This window comes from Pelobates fuscus, chromosome 2 (genome assembly GCF_036172605.1).
Source record: "Pelobates fuscus isolate aPelFus1 chromosome 2, aPelFus1.pri, whole genome shotgun sequence".
NCBI classification, from domain to species: domain Eukaryota; kingdom Metazoa; phylum Chordata; class Amphibia; order Anura; family Pelobatidae; genus Pelobates; species Pelobates fuscus.
Genome location: NC_086318.1, coordinates 44,966,460 through 44,986,407, shown reverse-complemented (window position 1 = coordinate 44,986,407; position 19,948 = coordinate 44,966,460). Strand labels below are relative to the sequence as shown.

The 19,948-nt window shown below is 38.2% G+C and overlaps 1 protein-coding gene across 1 annotated transcript in view; it reads right to left on the bottom strand.

The window, feature by feature from the left end:
• The window catches only part of HS1BP3 (HCLS1 binding protein 3), a 130,531-nt gene that overhangs the window by 109,006 nt on the left and 1,577 nt on the right, over positions 1–19,948 (bottom strand). Inside the window, exon 2 of the mRNA XM_063442119.1 lies at positions 9,571–9,736. Within this exon, the coding sequence (XP_063298189.1) occupies positions 9,571–9,736 (166 nt within the window). The remainder of the gene's footprint in view (positions 1–9,570; positions 9,737–19,948) is intronic.

The window sequence follows — 19,948 nt, the reverse complement described above, 5'->3', positions numbered from 1 at the left end:
TCTGTGATGAACAACACCATGTGTCATGCTACTTATCGGATATTAACTTCGTATTTCTATGTACACTTGTGTACTGAATAATTTCTCATTATATACTACTATGTTTGTTAACTACTTTCCTCTCAATAAAACGTTATACAAACAAATGAGCCACTATTTGATAAAAAGCGAGTAATCATTAAATTGTTACAGTATTGGTAATCTTTAAAAAAAAAATGTAAGGTTCACTAAACAGAAGTTGACCGTAATTGACCATGAAATGTATAATTTACAAAATCTGTCAAATTCAAAAAAAAAAAAAAAAAAGAAATCGCCAACTTTGCTATTTATGAGAATAAGCAATAGATAGTATCAATACGTCACATGGCTTTCTTTGTCTGAGCATTCTTTAATGTGCTTTTTAACCAATAGGAATCTTATGAATGTTCTCATTTGATCGGCACAACTTCACAAAGAAAGATTTTGTCATACAAATCCTTTATTTAAGTGGAGTATTGGGGGTAGATTTCAAACTTATCTGATTTTAAGGAAAAAGACTCTCTCTCCCATCCTTAGTCAAGCAATCAACATCGGCTGTTGAACATCCGTCATCCTGAAACATCCTTTGTTGTTTTAATATATATTAATAATCGTAAGAAGAATAAACCTAAAGAAAATGTAAGTCTGATATGTTTTGATGTTTATAATGGACACACAGAAGATTTAGAATATATATGCACATTAACATCACGACGAACCACCCAACAAGAAGTCGTCCTTTTTCTACATTTTGGTGAAGTCAATCAGTCTGCTCTTCAAGTTGGTTCCCACTTCCACAAGGGGGAGAGATAAAGTTTAAGTTACAGAAAAATAGCTGTGCTTGGAAATTGGGGAATTAAACTTGTTGTAGAAAAAAATAATCTCTTCTTCTGTAAAAGAATTCAAGAGAAGCATGTGTGTTTTGCAAGTTTGCACGTGGAAGATCTAGCCGGTTTCCAGAATCCTAATCGGAGTCTGCGCAGTTGTGTAAGAGAAGCAAGAAAAGACACAGACAGAAACTAAGACTTGGTGAGTAACATGGAATTTGTAAATGATATTGCACATGAAAGCAAAATGCCTTTTGCATTTTTGAATAGTTCTTATTCAGACGCTGTATTCTTGCAATCTTTACACACACAATGTGAAATTGTTAATAGTGAAATTGACTATGTTCGCTAGCGAACGGTTCCCGGCGAACTGTTCGGGACATCACTACTTACAATGTATTGATTTGTAAGCAAGACGCACATCAAGATAATTTAGAATCAGAAGATAAAGAAATAGATTCGAATAAGTTAATTAACGGATGACAAATCAGATTTATATGAAGTGTGAGAGTGTAACAAAGTAAGAGATTGTCAGACCAGACGAAAAAAAAATAGTTTTAGAAATTATCCAATTTTCCAGTGTATGGAAATGAAGTAAAGCAATTGTGTGTGAATACAAGAAAAGTACAGGCACAGAATTTAATCATAGAACTAATGGATAATGAAAATATTTCATCTTTGCAGAAATGTAAATTTCAAGACAGGGCTGCAAAACCTATTTTGAAAATCCATGAACAATTCGTGAACATTTTGAAAGGTGTTCCTGTTTATGACACGTCAGTGGATGTACTTACTAATGCTAAAAATATTTAGTTGAATTTGGACAATTATAGCCTAAATAACTAACAAAGGAATAGAGTATTTAAAATATAGCTGCCGACTTATATTGCAAGTAGACTGACACCACCCGTAAGTGCTCCATTTGAGGACAAGGGAGAAATGATTTATTGGACAGATGAAGAGAGCATTTTCCGGTTTATTAAGCTAACCGGGAATAAATCTGCAGATATTGAAATGTTGGGAAAAAATAAAACAAAAGAATGAGGAGAATATTTTTAGTTTTCTTGTAAAATTTGAAAGTGCATATAGACAAGTTGCTAATTTGTCTGCAGATCGGCTAGTTCATTAATTTGTGGTAAAAAAAAAAAAAATGAATTCTAGACCCAACTGCAGTTTTATTTGCTAAAGAAAAAAGAAGTTTGAGAGAATCTGCTTTGTTTTTAGATAAAGTAAGGCGGGAGACCAGACAACAAGGAGTTAAAAAAGCTTGTGAAATTAGGCAGACAAAGGAGCCTAGAATTGACACCTCTCCTTTTCTGATACAGTGTGGAAGAGTAATACAGACTACTGAGGCCCTCTGCGTTTTCTCAACTGGAAATTGCAGCGTTAAAATGGAAACACCACCAAGACAGAATATAGCTCCTAAAGTTGTTTTTGGTGAAATAAAAAAAAAGGTTTTTATCCAATATTTTATCCGAGACATAAAGTCAAAGACAATTGAGAAACTGAATTTGTTAATTGAAAATATTGACAGAGAAAAATATATGTGATAAACAATCAATATGGGCCTCTCCTTATAACGTGATAATTAGACAAATAAGTGAAAGTTTAGCTAAATCTAAATTAGGAGACAAGCAAGTAAAATGCATTGTAACACACAAAGTTATAGTAATCAGAAAACTTCCCAGAACATAATCAGTTTAGAGAAGGAGGATTAATATGTATGCCACAGCTTTGCCCAATGGCCAGTAGTGGCCTGTTGAACAGACATATGTTTTATCATTTTATACAAGACAACTCTTTTTATAGTGTAAAACTTAAATTTGCAAGTATGATTGATGAAGGAAAACCATATCTGTTTTGTAGTTTGTTTCATGTGACAAAATGGCCACTGTTAAGACAATATGGCTACTATTGCTAAAGTATAGTGTGAAACAATGTTGTTGCTCTGTAACATCTGACGTCATTAGGTTATACTACCAGATTATTAAACAGTTTAAAAGGGGGGTTATGGATATCGAAGAGTTTGGAAAATGTACAATTTTAGGAAGATATTGTGATATAAATTAGGTTTAACCCCTTAAGGACACATGACATATGTGACATGTCATGATTCCCTTTTATTCCAGAAGTTTGGTCCTTAAGGGGTTAAAGAGCATATAACATCACATGGCACAAATGCAATGTCCAGTAGAAGGTATATTTACTGAGCAGAAATGAGAATTTTTCGGAGTCTATGTATTTCAATGTTAAACAGTTTCATGTTAACGCTGAGATATAAATACTGTTAGCCATTGTATTGATGCTGCACATGTTTTTTGTTTTAATTTAGGTAAAACTTGGCTGTTGGAAAGAGACTTTTCATCTGACCTGCTAACTTTTATGGAAGCTGCTACGGAGGTAATTTTTTTTTTATAGAAGATGAACATATTTAAAAATAAATAAATGACTAACGCTAACAGACATATCAATTCCTAAATATTAATGGAAAAAAAAACAGACAATGAAATGTCAAGAGAGAGTACCTATAAATGTAGATATAACATGGAGTAAAATTACCAAAGGATATTATTATGAAGTAATTGAACTATTACATTATGACCTATACAGATAATGAGAAGTATAAGAGGTAGATAAAACCAGAAGGATAATAAAATTAAAGTTCAAGTGTACTCAATGATATAAAGAGTGTGTTCAATAGTATTTCAAAGATTCACAATAATGAAAACTTGTTGATATTGAGGTGAAGTAGAATAAACTATGTTAACTGAAAGAAAAAAAAGAAAGAAAAAAGGATAATATATATTGAAGTAATCGTATACATTATGAATACCTTGGATACAACAGTTATACAGTTATATAGGACATGAGGTCACGCGTTTAGACTGGAAGAAAGAAAATTTTGTCTAAGGCAAAGAAAAGTTTTGTTACTGTAAGAACAATAAGGATGTGGAATTCTCTGTCTGAAGAAGTGGTTTTATCAGAGTCTATACAGATGTTCAAACAGCAACTAGATGAATACTTGCAAAAACAGAATATTCAAGGATATCATTTTAGGATTTTTTTTTACTAGTTTGTTGCAAAATTGGAAACGCTTCAAACTGTTTTTTTTTTGCCTTCTTTTGGATCAACCGCAAAAAACAAATGTGAGGAAGGCTGAACTTGATGGACGTAAGTCTCTTTTCAGCTATGTAACTATGTAACTACTCGATAGTGCAGAACTCTAAGACAAATTGAAGAGTATAGTACACAGTTATACGTTAGTTTACAAAGGTATGGACTAGGCGCTGACATAGGCAACCTTCGGCACTCCAGATGTTTTGGACTACACTTCCCATAATGCTTTGCCAGCATTATGGGTGTAAGAGAATTGTAGGGGATGTAGTCCACAACATCTGGAGTGCCAAAGGTTGCCTATCCCTGGACTAGGGAAAATAGGTTTTCTGGATACGATACTATCCATAGTAAGTTATTTGTTATGATTACCCTGAGGTTGTAAGACACGGACTAAGGATGAGTGTTTCTGGGCAGTGTAAAGGATTCTCCTATATTCACCTGTGTTCTTTCGGTTATATCCTCTCCCTGCTGTTTAACTAATTTTGGACGTTTCGTTTAACTATGTGTTCGGGAAAATGTATTCGTTCTACCGAACGGAGACCACCCTGGGTAGCAATTAGAACTTAGAACATTAAGAAAGCCGCAACTTAATTGAGTGTTCCTTGGTGGCCGCCATTTGGCATACGAACACGTGGGGAGAACAAAGGATGGCGGCCATCTTAAATCTCCCAAATGTGGTCAGCAGGACTTACGCATGAATTGCCTGGAACTATTTTCGGCATGGCAACCACGCGAACGTCCGGTCATTATGGAAGTCCCGGCTGACTACTTTCTATACAACGAATCAAACCGGCATTCGGGAGTTTGAATCTACTGAACAAGGGGAGCGTTTTCATATAACAAGCTGCATCATTCGTATGGTAGTTTTCGTGTAATTAGGCGCGAACGGAGACCGGCTCTTGCTACTGATTTCATGGAACTCTAAATCGGATACCACCACATGGTGAGCCGGTCAAACTTCCACTCGATGCGACACAGAAACTACCAAACGGATTTTTGTGAGATTTGGATATGTGACTCCCAGTATCCTCAGCTACCCAGGGATGTAATTATTATATTTGTATGTTATGCAGAAAGTACATTTCTAAAAATGTTAAAAAAATTTATATTTCTGGCCAGCAGATAATTGAGTTTAGTATGTTGCTGAAACTCAATTATCTAGCCTGGCCCAGAGGAGGAGTCTGCTACTGTATAAATTAAATGCCTGTTGCTTCCAGTAAATCAGTCTTGTTCCAGCATTAAGCTTTGGCTCATGTGTGGATTATTTGGCGATACCAGCGATTTATTACTCTGTGGATTACTTGGTGATTATATTTTATGGGAAGAAGGGAATGCTTGACGGAGTAAAGGATACTACCGTCACAGGCAGTAACTTAGTTAGTTAAAGAAGTGTACTAGGGAGTGTAGATTAGTCAGAACAAATGTTTAGGTAACATTTGGACAATCCTACTTTTATGTTAAGATGTATTACATTATTAAGTCCTCACAATAAAGGTAAATGTTAGTGAGTGAGTCATGATAATGAACTTAAATTTTCCCTTCCAAGTTCTATTAAAGTAAACTATTTCAATTGTAAGGTTCTCATATTGAACTATAAATTACTATAGGGTAGAATTTTTGTGGAAATGATAATGATGTAAACAAAAACAAATATATATGATAGAATTCTGGGTGGACGTTTTGGGAACAATAAGTATTGTCAGAGGAATGAACATTATTTGAAGAATTATTAGAAAACTGCAGGGTTAATAATAACACAAACTATTATGAGTCTTCCAATTAGTGTTGGTATATTTCAGGTAGTGATGCAGTACTGAATATACAAATTGATTATTCAGATTTTAAAGTACTAATACAATCGTCGCTAAGTATTATTATTTGTATAGGAGTAGAATTCATGAATACAGATGACTTAAAGAGTTTAAGTTCATTCGAAATAAAAATGGATATTTATATATTAGTGATGCACAGTTATTATGTTGAAAGTTAAAATATCTTGGTTTTGTTTTCTACAAAGATATAACTGTACCTGAGCAGGTAGATCTTTCTGATTATTTTAAAATTTACTGTTGGATCAATAATATTTTATTTTATCCATTTATTATTGTTATATGTATATATATATTATTTTAAAGTAGTTTTGATGTCAAATGGATATCAATGCATAGCTGAAACAGAGGGGGGTTTAAACTAAAACAAATTGTAAGAAGGGTAGCACCTCAGCCTTTTAAGAATTCTTATACCAGAATGTTGTGTCTACATCTTGTCCTATACTCAATGACCGAGATACGAACGTGACATTAAAGATGTATGAATGGACAGGTTAGTGACATTGTGTTATGGTTTTAGGACAAGAATTGTAGAATTGAAGAGAGAATTGTAGAATATTGCATATTCTATTATGGGTGCCTGGATTGCGCATAAGTAACAGATTGTATCAATAAGTCACACGGCTAACTTTTTTCTGAGAATTCTGAAACGTGGTTCTGGACCAATAGGAATGAATGTTCTTATTTAATTGGTGTAACTACACAAAAAAAGGGTTTGTCACACAAAACCTCTCTTTAAGTGGAGTGTTGGGGGTAGGTGGAGAACATACCTCTGATTTTAAGGAAAAAGACTATCTCTCCCCAAATCCAGCAATTAAAGGGTCACTCCAGAGCCTGAACAACTTTAGCTTGCTAAAAAGCTTTATGTGTGAAGAGTGTGTCCTCACTTTTTAATTGACACTTTTATAAATTTACTTGGTTTCATCCCCTTGGCTTTCAAGCAGACAGCAGGTAATGATACTTAGCTTTAGGTGTCGTTAGCTCAATGCATTTGACCTCAAGAGGCAGCAATTGCCCAGAGCGTCTGACTTACAAAGACTTCTCATTGAGCTGCATTGGGAAGTTTGTGATTGGATAGCAACAGAAAGTCTGGGCGGGTTTAGAAGGGGAGGGCTTGCAAAGGAAGCAAACAAGAGATCTGCAGGTTTTCAAAGCTGATATGATGTATATCCCAATGAAAAAATACATAATTTCATTTGAGGTATATCTACTAAACAGTGATTTTTATTTATTTGGGTGGTGGAATGTCCCTTTACCATCTAATGTTGAACATTCATCATCCTATAACATCCTTTGTTATTTTATTATATATCACTAATATTACTGATTCTAAACAGAATAAACCTATAGAAAGTGTAAGTCTGATGCGTTTTGATGTTTGTTACTGACACAAAGAACAATTATAATATATATGTATATGAACATCATGGCGAGCCACCCATGAAAAAGAAGAAAGAAGAGAAATGTATGCAGCTTTTCCCCGAAAATAAGACCTCCCTGAAATATGTCTCAGCTTATTTTCAGGAGATGCTCTTAATATAAGCCTTACCCCCTAAAAGAAGCCCTAGTTGTGATCGTTGCTAGTAAGCTAATCTATGTTCGGGGAAGTTTCTCTGAACATAGATTCGCGGGATTCCATTCGCTAGTGAACTTGTCTATGTTCAGGGGAATTCCCCTGAACGTAGACATGCTTGCTAGTGCATCCTCACTTACCGGCGAATTCGCTTTACTACCGTGTCGTAAGAATGGAACCTGGTCGGTTAGTGAGGATCACCTGTCATATATAAAAAAAAAAAATAAGACATCCCCCAAAAATAAGCCATAGTGTTTTTTGGAGCAAAAATAAATATAAGACCCGGTCTTATTTTCGGGGGAAAACGGTATTATAAGAAGAAGTTTGTTTTCTACAGTAATGAGTCCCTAAAAATTGCAGTTAGGGAACAGGGCCATCAACAACTGAATTCCATGTAAGACATCTTCATTGTCTTTTATAATTCCCTGACCTAAATATGGCGTTCATTCAATTATTCATTAAATAGAGAATTATGAAGAATAAGGAACATGCAAACAACATGCAAAGAATTCTTTAACTCAACTACGTCTCCTGTTTAGTTATTCAGGCTTCCCAGATGTCCCGCTTCAGAGGGCCAATCCCGATTTCGGGTTCCTGTCCTGCTGTCTCGCTTTAGATCCCTAGTGTCCCTCATTCAGAGACACCAGGGAATTGTCCCCCAGGCAGCACAGTGTAAGGGCATCAGTAGACATGCTAGCGCTTTGCTCCAGGCACCAATACAATGCAGAGAGAGCTTGAGCAGCACTCCCTGCATGGTCCTCTATGTAGGGCAGCCGTCCAGGAGGCTATCTGTAAGCCTGGTATTATTTACGATAGACTCACACGCCCCTGCAATTCTCGCCACCCATTTAAAGGTATCACCACTGACCAATTTGTGTCTTTTGTGATGCCCCCTTGGAAGGCCCGCTCCCCATCCCAATTCATGCTGTGCCAAAGTTGTCAGGTAATTCTTTAGGTCTAAAAAAAATACATTTCCTTTGTCAGTATTCCAAATGTATCAGTTTAGAGAATATACTATACTATACTGAACCAGGGAAACTGAACGCTTAACAAAATAAAACAAACAATATACTACTCACTGTTTATAGAGTGACTATTATATTGATTGTTTTATTTTGTTAAGCGCTCCAATTTTAAATTCACACTATAGTCTACCAGGCTAAAAACTGTTTTCTCTTTACTATAATTCCCTGTTTAGTGACTAAATCCTCAAGTATGTCAACCTGCAGTGTGAGAAAACATGTCCGATTTAGTTAAATAATTCTTTGTTAGCTAGCTGGAGCACATCAGACTGCATAGAAACATAGAATGTGGCGGCAGATAAGAACCATTCGGCCCATCTAGTCTGCCCAAGTCTGCAAATTTCCTAAACTAGAAGATTTCTGTCCTCTTCCATTGCCATATAATAATGGGGTTTTATTAACTAAACACTTATTGTAACAAATAGAACAAACAGTTATGGCCAGTATATAGCTGAGGTAGGGGTTATTGCAGTACCCAGAAAAAAATCAAGATACAAACATGTCCTGTTGTGCTGCTGGCACCTCCCTCTGCAGCTCCAAGCAGGGTACAGTAATCCACAAAAATAGAAAAAATTAGGGCAGCGCAAACAATTGTAAATGTGCGCACCAAGTGCTACAAAAATAATGATTTACAAGGACATACAGTACAAAGGTTTTGGGTAATCCCCTTTATCAATGCATGTCCATTGTGTAAAAAATAGAACTCTAAGTTGCAGAATTCAGGCTAAAAGAGACAAGTTGTTATAGTTGAATATTTCAAGATCAGCTATTGTTGCATTAATTTTGCCATTTATTTTTTAAAATTACTACAATTCACAGCTTAGTGAATAAACCCATGGACTAATAGTTAAGGAAAACTCTACTGAACCCCTTAAGGACACATGCCATGTGTGACATGTCATGATTCCCTTTTATTCCAGAAGTTTGGTCCTTAAAGGGGTTAAACTGTGTTCACATATATTTGGGAGTCCAGGGCAACTCATTCCAGATTTAACCTTGCCCTGCAGAGAGTCCCAGGAGGAAGCATTTCCAAAATTAGTCGATTAATCCAATCAGAGCAGGCATACATCTTTTCAGATCAGTTATGCTATCCTTAATTTTGACACCCATTTTTAAAATCACTACAATTCACAGCTAAGTAGCTAAACCCCAGAGGCTAATAGTAATGGTAAAATTTGACTTACTACAAACTGCACCACATCTTCAGGTTTGTGTTTGGCAGTCTTAAAAGCAGACAGATTGGTAACAACAACTATTTGATATTCCACATGTCCAGTCATCATCCGTCCACGAATTTCTTGATACTCCGGGACCCAGAGGTCTAGCCCCGTGTGGGTATTCTGAATTTGCCTATATTAAAAATATTTATATATATATATCAAAATTAAATTATTAAGACATATTTCTTATGACAGTAATTTTTATTTTACAATAGGATATGCAAAATCAATATGAAAGTGGTATTGTCACTAACATGTTTTTCCGCAAATCAGATTAAAATTAAAACAAAGTCATGATTTTCGTGTTACCAAGGTACAGTAAATGTAGCTGTAAGAACTGGTTGAAAATGTGACAGTAATTCTGTTTGAAGACAGCCATCTTCAAATGTCATCACAATTTTTAAACCATCGGTTACAGATACTGATAAAAGACACAGGTTTGCAAAATGCACGTGATGTCACCAACCAATCAGAATTCGTTACACGTTCCTTTGTGTAGAAAAAAAAAGGACGACAGTATTTAAACTCTGTGACGCTAATCATACCTAACAATATAAAAAGAAAAACATTTATTCCATTAGTAAAAATATATTAATTAATCAATCAACTAAAGGTATAGCCAAACAATAAATACAGTTTGGCCCAAAAATTTTAATTTACTTAAATTGCCAAAAATTCACAATTTAGTGAAAAACCCTGTAAATATATTTAAATAATAGAAGTGCCAGACTGCCAGCTGTACTTTGGTGTAACACCTGTATGCTGCTACTTGTCCAATATTCACCCCATTGTCTGTTATGCACACTCACAAGAAGACAATTATGTATACACAAGAAAGATAAAAGGGGTTACAGGTGGGACTCTCAAGATGTCATCAATACCTCCATTCAATATCGTAGGGTCAGGATATCACTGGATCCAACTGACGCAGTACAAGGGTATTAGATGGGTTTTGATGTTTAAACAATTTAGAATTATTCTGATTTGCGTAAATAGATGGTTTATGACATGAAGGTGAATTATATTATGGTTGATTGAGACACTGGGGAGAGATGAACTTTGACAAATGGGTAGAAATAAAACAGTATAACAGTTTGCAAGGAATGATGCTTTGTAGAGGGGAAAAGGAAAAGCAGCAGAGGGATTTGGTCGATGAAAGTTACTGTGTGAGATGGATTAGGATATGCAGGAACATGGTGGGGAGATTGATTAGGATATTTAAAGTGGCTCGGTCACCTTCCGGGGTATATATATATTGCAAAGACCCCAGATATTGACTGTTAAGCATCAACTGCGGTGACCAAAGGTTGCAGGAAAAAGTAGTATTTTTTTTGTTTGTTTGTTTGTTTTTACTTATCTGAAGTTGTTGTCTGTTGCAGCCATTGACATTTTTTCCATGAGGTCCTCTTTACCTCCTGGTGCTTCATCTGCCAGGAGCCAACATCATGCGTGAGAGTACAAGACTAATGTCTGTGGAGGATCAGGCAAGATCATCCACAGACAGAGAGTCGAGATGTCTGAGGGCTTGACAAAGCATGACAGCAGTAGCGGTGCCTTTTGTCAAGCATAGGGAAAATACAAAAGACAAAATTGTCCCTACATTGTCTTATGATATATTTTAACTGGGTTGGAACTTCAGTGAAATTCCAACAAAATCTTTATGTTGAATTTTTACCATTATGAAATGTTTATGTTTTGGGGGGTATGGGGTAGGTAGACAGAGTCACATTTAAAGAATGTAAAGAATATGACATAAGGGGCATGACCTGCACTTTGAAAAAAAGGTGGTGAAGATAGGTCACGATAAATGGAGGAGAGATGGAATTTAACTTGGGGGAAAGCCACAGATTGTGCCATGGTAGATGAGGCTTTGTGTGATGCGTAGGGAGTAAAGTAGATTATATCATGGGAGTTGTATAGACTGCTATGAAGGATTAGGGTAGTAGATGCATGGAATAGCCTCCCAGCTGAAGTGGTAGAGGTTAACACAGTAAAGTAGTTTAAGCATGCGTGGGATAGGCATAAGGCTATCCTAACTATAAGGCCAAGGACTAATGAAAGTATTTAGAAAATTGGGCATACTAGATGGGCCGAATGGTTCTTATCTGCCCTCACTTTCTATGTTTCTTAGGACGAGACACAGGGGAATGATAGCATTGTTCTCTACAGACCTACATAGACCTATATAAACTCTCTGTAAGGACTGAAATATTGGCTGCAATACCTATAGGCACCTGCTTTTACCAGTACAATTATTTTCACATTCATGCACCTACATCCATATTTCCTGCTCAGAGCTCACACATGGTTTGTATTATGCTGCTGTAATGCCTTTTGTCCTGTTCTAACCTCTCCTTGGTGTTCATCCAACGCATTATTAGCAGGAGGCATTGTGACCTTTGTCATCGCATTTACATGCCTGAGGGTCTGCATGGGGTCGGAGGAGCTTGGTAATAGGGGATGTTTTTGCATTTAGGAATTTGAATCTTTTTTTCCCATGAAAAAAGCAGCATGGTTAACATTAGCCAGCTACGTTCTTTCTAAGCACAAACAGTTTAAAATCGACAAAAGTGTCCAAATAATTATTATGTTAGCAATGCTTTAAATTGCTTAGGGTTAAAACTCAAAGAACAAATGGCCGAATGCCATTGACTGACGTTGATTAAGTAGAAAATAAAATTATCCCCTTCATCGTTCAGTGCCTGTATTGGATTGTTGTTACAGTTCCCAGTTTTGAGCTTCCAAGTGTGTTAACCCTTTTGTTTTGTGTTCTTTTTGTCTGATGGGGAGTTATATTTTATAGAACCAAGTAAGTATAAAATAGCTTTTTTTAATGGTAAAATAATTCGGGTTGAAGCAAACGTGAAATAATGGTGAGAAGTGTACATTAATTACTTGGAAAAATGCAACTTATTAAAGTAAACAAAAAAGAATTCCATCGACTATAAAATACATGTACATATAGCTATAATCAATGTGTTACAACCTCACACTTCTCACACATCACTATAACCACTACAATGTGCACTGGTGCCACCCCCCTCCAATGTAAGTAGTCAAAAAGTTTGACTTCTTACCTGGGCACTACCAGGATATGCTCCCTGAATCCACTGCAGGCGGAATCTCTCTGCTCTGAACAATCCTCTCAGCCAATGAGATGGCCCTGCAGAGGTTCGTGGCTGCAGGGAGGTGGTGGTGGTGGTGAATGGGGGCCAGGCCATTGCCATATAAGAAGTCAAACGGTTTGACTACTTGCCATGAGAGTGTTTGTGGTTGGGGGTGCCTTAGTGCAGTAGATGCTATGGTGTACAGACTGTTCAGTTGGCTTGTTTGTGGAAGTTGTATTGGTGTTGATTACCCACACACACATTTAATTATTTGATGCCTTAAAGGGAAACTATAGTCACCCAGACATCTCATAGAAATGGTCTGAGTGTAGTGTCCCTGTCACCTTAATCCTGCAATTGTAATAATAATTGAGAAACTGCAATAATTAACTTGTAGGGTTAACTCCATCTCTAGTGGCTGTCTACCTGACAGAGAATGGAGGTGCTTCTGGGTCCTTAGTGGACATTTGCACGAAGACCTTCAGCGTCAGCTAAAATCCTATAGGAAAGCACTGTTTCAATGCTTTCCTATGGGGAAGTCCTAATGCGTTTGTGGCGCTTACTGCGCATGGGCCTTCTGTACCCTCTGCCAGCTGACATCGGCGGAGGAGCGGAGATGGAGCCTTACCCAGCGCCGAGGGACATCAGCGCTGGAATAAGGTAAGTAACACAAGGGTTTTTAATCCTGCCAGCGCTATGGGGAGGGGGGGGGGGCGCAAGAGAGGGAGCACTATAGGTTACTTTAGTGCTAGGAATACAACTAGACCTATAGTTTCTCTTAAACGCTATCTCCTCCACAAAAGGCCAATCTTGTCAAACCTTCTCAGCCCCTCTCTGGTTCTTTTCTCCTTATAATCCATTAAACGTGCCAATTTTAACCCAAAAGAAATATTCTCTGAACCCCTCAATTCTTTCTTAGCAATCCTTAAATTTTTCCCTCTTCCTATTGCTCCTATATTATGTGGGGCAGGCATGCATATTATTGCCTCCTTAACATTAAAAACCTTATTCTTTATAGCAGTCTGATTAGGATGATAGGAGATACAGATATAATGATTAGCACAGTGGTAATGTTAGAACTGGGTACCCTAAGTTCCCACACTGGTCAGACCACCTCACAGTAAGTGTCTTACTGACAAGACTCAATAATAACATTAGAGTAACCCTATACATTTACACACTGCACCCCCATTCACACACACACACACTGCACCCTTATGCACACACACTGCACCCCCACACACATACACACACATTGCACCCTCACTCACACACACTATATATCTCACTCACACAAACACACACTGCAGCCTCCCCCCCCACACACACACACACACACTGCACCCTCACTCACACACACTATATCCCTCACACACACTACTACTTCTGTCCCCTACTATAGTCCCTTTACCCTACTACAACCCCCATCCTGGCAGACCCTAGGTAAGGTGTCAAACTGGTCTTTAACGGTTTGACTACTTACTCTAGGAGTGGGCCAGAGCTGTAGTGGTTATTGTGCCTGAATTGTTCCCACCAGTGCCCCTCTCGAAATTAGGTTCTGGATCCGCCCCTGTCAATAAGGTAGTTAGGGCCTACACTGCAGCACTTAAAAGTCAGCCTCTCTCATTTCTTACTCTAACCCTGACCCTAGATGTAAGGATAAAATTAACCCTTGTTTTCTAAATATTATTTCCCTAGGTGTCACTAATCTGTAAAGAAAAAAAATACTCCTTAAATCTAACCCTAAATGCCTCATATCCCAGGGCTTTTGTGAAAGGACCTAACTATAACCTGAGTGTAACAGTAGCTTTACTTATCTTGCAGGACCTCGCTGGGCAGCCTTTTCACACACCGCAATCGTGAGGGAGGAGGAGTTACGATGCCAGCTGATGTCGCCTCACCGGGAGTGCCGCTGTTGTCTCACCTATGCTTGCAGTGTGCATCAGATTTCTGGACCGATCAGGAGTGTTAGCGCACATGTGCAGCACTGGCCACAGCTGATGCTGCATCACCACACATGACGCGGCTGCACCGGACATAACGAGGGTCCAGATTTCTGACCGGTTCTGAAATCTGACAGAACACCGGCTTGGACTTCGCCTGGATTAGAAAGTCTGTGTCAGATGCTTGATGACAAGATTATCATCATGGGCTACTGGAACAAGATGGGCTACTGGAACAACCCATTCTAGGAGAACCTAGACCTGCTTGACTGCTACTACATGGGAACCATGGATGAATAAGTTATCTTCATCTACCCTAACACCAAAACAGATAGTTACACAACATTGTCAAGAGGAATCTAGTATCACAATTAGAATTAGATGGACTACACAAATATGAGCCATGTGGAGGAATAAATTGCCACACCATGCATAGAGTTGCCAAACTGAATTTCTGCCCCAAGATGGCATAAGACCAGATATTAGAAATATGATCATAGAAGAGCTAGCAGCCCTTGACCACCAGGCAAGATTACCAAAGATCATTGAAAAGTCATCCAGCTGACATAATCCACACCTACTGGATAAAGAGATTACCAACTGAACCAGCTACTAGCGATAGGCTAACACAAGGCATAGCAATACTGGTCATGAAGGGCTCTCACAAGGAAACACCATCCACTAGACCAGACAGATCAAACTGTGCACAGCCTGGATGGACTTCAAGGACACTGGAATGATTGGACCTATACAAGGTCAGCAAGAGTTTAAGAATCTTCATCAAAAATTCGAGGGACAAGTGAAAAGAAAACTTCTTGATGCAAATAACACAATTGAACATCAAATGTGGCAGATAACAAGGTGATGCGATATCCACGATAATGTTCTGCATAGGCCTCAACCCCTGTAGCCAGATCATGACTTAGACACACATTCACTCGCAGACACACACTCACAGACACCTTGATACTGACACACTCACAAACATTGTCTCACACACTTACATATTATATATATATATATATATATATATATAAATATCCAAAAAAATACCGGCACTCCAGGAATTCTCAGCGATACAAATTTTCTTTATTCAGTTAAGGACGTCAACGTTTCAGCTCCTCATGGAGCTTTCATCAGGACAACTTAGACAATAAAACAAGCAAGCTTATATAGGGAGAATCTCAATTAGTATACTTACATATTCAGGTGTTTCACCTCCATTCCCGCCATCAAACGGACCGCAGCTGCCAACCGTATCAGCACACTCCACTTCCGGGTTCCTGGCCCACATGACCGGGTCCGAGGTATCTGATTCGCCGACTGACGTTACCGGGCAACCAGGGACGCCAACGTCACTTTGGTCAAACCCTTTACTTACGGACTGCGGCATGAGTCAAACCTCCCAAGCCCTTCAGTGCAATAAAGTGTTGCCGTGGCAACCGGACCGTAGACAGACAGGAGGGGAGGGGAAACAGGAGAATGCGAGCAGTAACAGAGAATCAGTGGTGTCTAGGGAATGCTGGAACAAATACATATATGGCATATATACAAACCGATAGAGTGTTATATCATATCGTATCTTAAGTGAACGGCCTGGTCATTATTTAATTTATTACGTGAATACAATGTTGTATGAATATAAAAACGATGTGATCCACGATCTCGTAAGATCTATGTGTCCTTACTAATGAAAGGCGGAATATCTGCCTATCTTGTGAAGTGTGGACTAGAATATAATGAACTATCTCTAGAATAATTGTACTTACCTACTAGTGAGACTAAAATCTGTATCTAAGTGTGTGATGCTCTGTCTATGTACAAAATGATAGTGAAATAGTGAAGAAATGTTAAACTTATGACAAAGATGCAACAAGTGGAAAGTGTAATAAAGTGCTACTGTATGCAATATAGGAAAAATTATATCTATATCTAGTGAAAAATGATAAGCATGAACAAATGACCTATATGCAGCAGGCCTAGTATTGATATATAACTGTAGAACAATTTGCATAATCCCTGACTCTCGCTCTACCCCCATGGATATGTAAGTATCAACGGAATAATTGTTTTTATAACTAAGAAATCCTCTTTATATTAAATAAAGGCTAAAATTTCTAGTAAAAAGCAGTACTACATTATTATTTGAACTAGTGCAGATAGAAAGTTCAACCCTATACCTCAGGTAATCGTAAGATGCTCTGTACTCTAATCAACCTAGTACTAGGATATTATAGGAACATAGTGAAAGAACATTTTTCGTTCAGACCCCTGGGCGAGATAGTGTCCAACCGTGTTATCCAGTACGTTTCTCTCTGTAACAGGAGTTTGCCCCGGTCTCCCCCCCGAAGAGGGGTCGGTACATGGTCAATGGCCACACACCTAAGCGAAGCCAGGGGATGTGATAGTTCCAGAAAATGTCGGGCCACAGGTTTGTCCGACTTGCCATCACGATAGGCAAGTCGGATACTTGATCTGTGGCCCCTAATTCTTTCACAGAGTGCCGTCTCTGTTTTGCCGACATAGTTCAAGCCACACGGGCAAGACAGTTTATAAATTACAAAATCACTCCGACAATGAATCCGATGTTGGATTCGAAAAGTCTGTCCCGTGTGTGGATGACTAAAGGTTTTAGCAGGGATAATGTGTCCACAGGTGACACACCCCAAACACCTTACACATCCCGTATTTTTGGAGTCTTTAGATGTCGGCTTATAGCAGTGTATGGGGTCTGTATTCACCAACATATCCCTTAAATTCCTGTTTCTACGATAGCAAAACAGTGGTTTCTGGCGTAGACTCTTGGGGAGGGATGGATCCAGTGTAATGATATTCCAGTTGCTCCGGACCGATGTAGTTAGTTCCGTGCTAGCGGTGTTAAAAAGCATTGGAAAGATTGGTCTAGTATTGGTCAATTTGTCAACACGTGTTGCAGGAACAGTATGGGTACTTCTAGCTCTCTTAAGAGCTTCTTCAAGTATTGGACGCGGATATCCTCTTGTTTGATATCTTTTGTACATAATCTCAAGTTGGAGGTCACATTGATTCGTTTGGGAATTGTTGCGTAACACTCTCAAAAACTGGGAGAACGGTAGTGACATTTTTAAATGCCTGGGATGGAAGCTCCCGTAATGTAGGATAGTATTACGGTCGGTTGGTTTAGTAAAGAGTTTATACTCCTGTCTGTCTACGGTCCGGTTGCCACGGCAACACTTTATGGCACTGAAGGGCTTGGGAGGTTTGACTCATGCCTCAGTCCGTAAGTAAAGGGTTTGACCAAAGTGACGTTGGCGTCCCTGGTTGCCCGGTAACGTCAGTCGGCGAATCAGATACCTCGGACCCGGTCATGTGGGCCAGGAACCCAGAAGTGGAGTGTGCTGATACGGTTGGCAGCTGCGGTCCGTTTGATGGCGGGAATGGAGGTGAAACACCTGAATATGTAAGTATACTAATTGAGATTCTCCCTATATAAGCTTGCTTGTTTTATTGTCTAAGTTGTCCTGATGAAAGCTCCATGAGGAGCTGAAACGTTGACGTCCTTAACTGAATAAAGAAAATTTGTATCGCTGAGAATTCCTGGAGTGCCGGTATTTTTTTGGATATTTATGATTTTTGCTACCAGAGCACCAGGTACCAATATATAGTTTTGTTGGAGTGCAAGAATATTTCCTCGTCTTTATATATATATATATATATAAAAATCTTGAGAAAGACCCGAATGGGTCGAAACGTCGATCGAATGGATGTTAATTATTGGATGAATTATATACTATATTTTTTCTACAAAGACCGCAGAGTGCATCTCTATTTTCATATATTATTGATACTTTCAGCGTGGGATTGCACCAGGGCAACTAAACAAACAATAGATTAATTGAAATGATGAGTGCCAAGATTTATATACATATATTTTAATTTAAATCCACCCAGCCTCCCTACCTCTGGGAGAGCTGGAGTGGATTCTTCCCAGGGGTACAGTGGAGGTGAGAAGGGAGTGGTGGATGTGGGGGGTTGCAGTTGGCCAGCTTTTGGGGCCCCCAGGAAAGAGGCTAACCGGGCATTTGGGGGGAGGCGTTTTTTGCCGACGTTTTTGCCTTGTTAGCCTCGTCATTATAGATACAGCACTGAGAAGGACATCAGAATGTCGTTCGGACTAGTTAAGTGTGATGATTGAAAAAAGAAGGAAGATGACCAGGACAGAAGGAGTTCTGACATTTATTGGTGGATGTGGCAGTACCCAGTGACTGTAACATCTGGAAGAAGGAACATGAGAAGGTGGACAAATACCAAGGATTGAAAGAGGTGCTAGAAAGGATGTGGAAAGTAATAGTTGTGATAGGACCAAGGTAGATGACTAGCTTCAGCAGATTCCAGATGGGACACATGTGCGGAACCCAGAACCCTCACAATATATATGTTTTATATTGAACAACACACACAAAATCAACCAAGGTTGGTTTCCCAAGAGACCTCAACATTGACTGGAATTGCTATGTTTTGCCTCCTATGCTGTTTACAGTATTGGAATTCCAGACATGCGTTGCTTTTAAAACATGTAGTATACTTCCTCAAAACATGTATAGTGGAACAAAGATATCCAATACAAATACATTATGCAACAGTTCAAAGACACTATGTAACAACACAAATACAGTATGTAACAATAAAAAGACAGTATGAAACAATACAAAGACACTATGTAACAATACAAAGAAAAAGACACTTTGTAACACTACAAAGACAGTATGTAACCACACATACAGTATGTATCAACCTGAAGTCAGTATTAACAATACAAAGACACTATGTAACAACACAGACAGTATGCAACAATACAAAGACATTATGTAACAATACAAAGACACTATGTAACAGCACAAATACAGTATGTATCAACACAAAGACACTATGGAACCACAAATACAGCATGTAATATCACAAATAGGGTATGTAACACTACAAAGACAGTATGTAACCACAAATACAGTATGTAACAATACAAAGACACTATGTAACAACACAAATACAGTATGTATCAACACAAAGACACTATGAAACCACATACAGTATGTAATAACACAAATAGGGTATGTAACACTACAAAGACAGTATGTAACCACAAATACAGTATGTAACAATACAAAGACACTATGTAACAACACAAATACAGTATGTATCAACACAAAGACACTATGAAACCACATACAGTATGTAATAACACAAATAGGGTATGTAACACTACAAAGACAGTATGTAACCACAAATACAGTATGTAACAATACAATGACACTA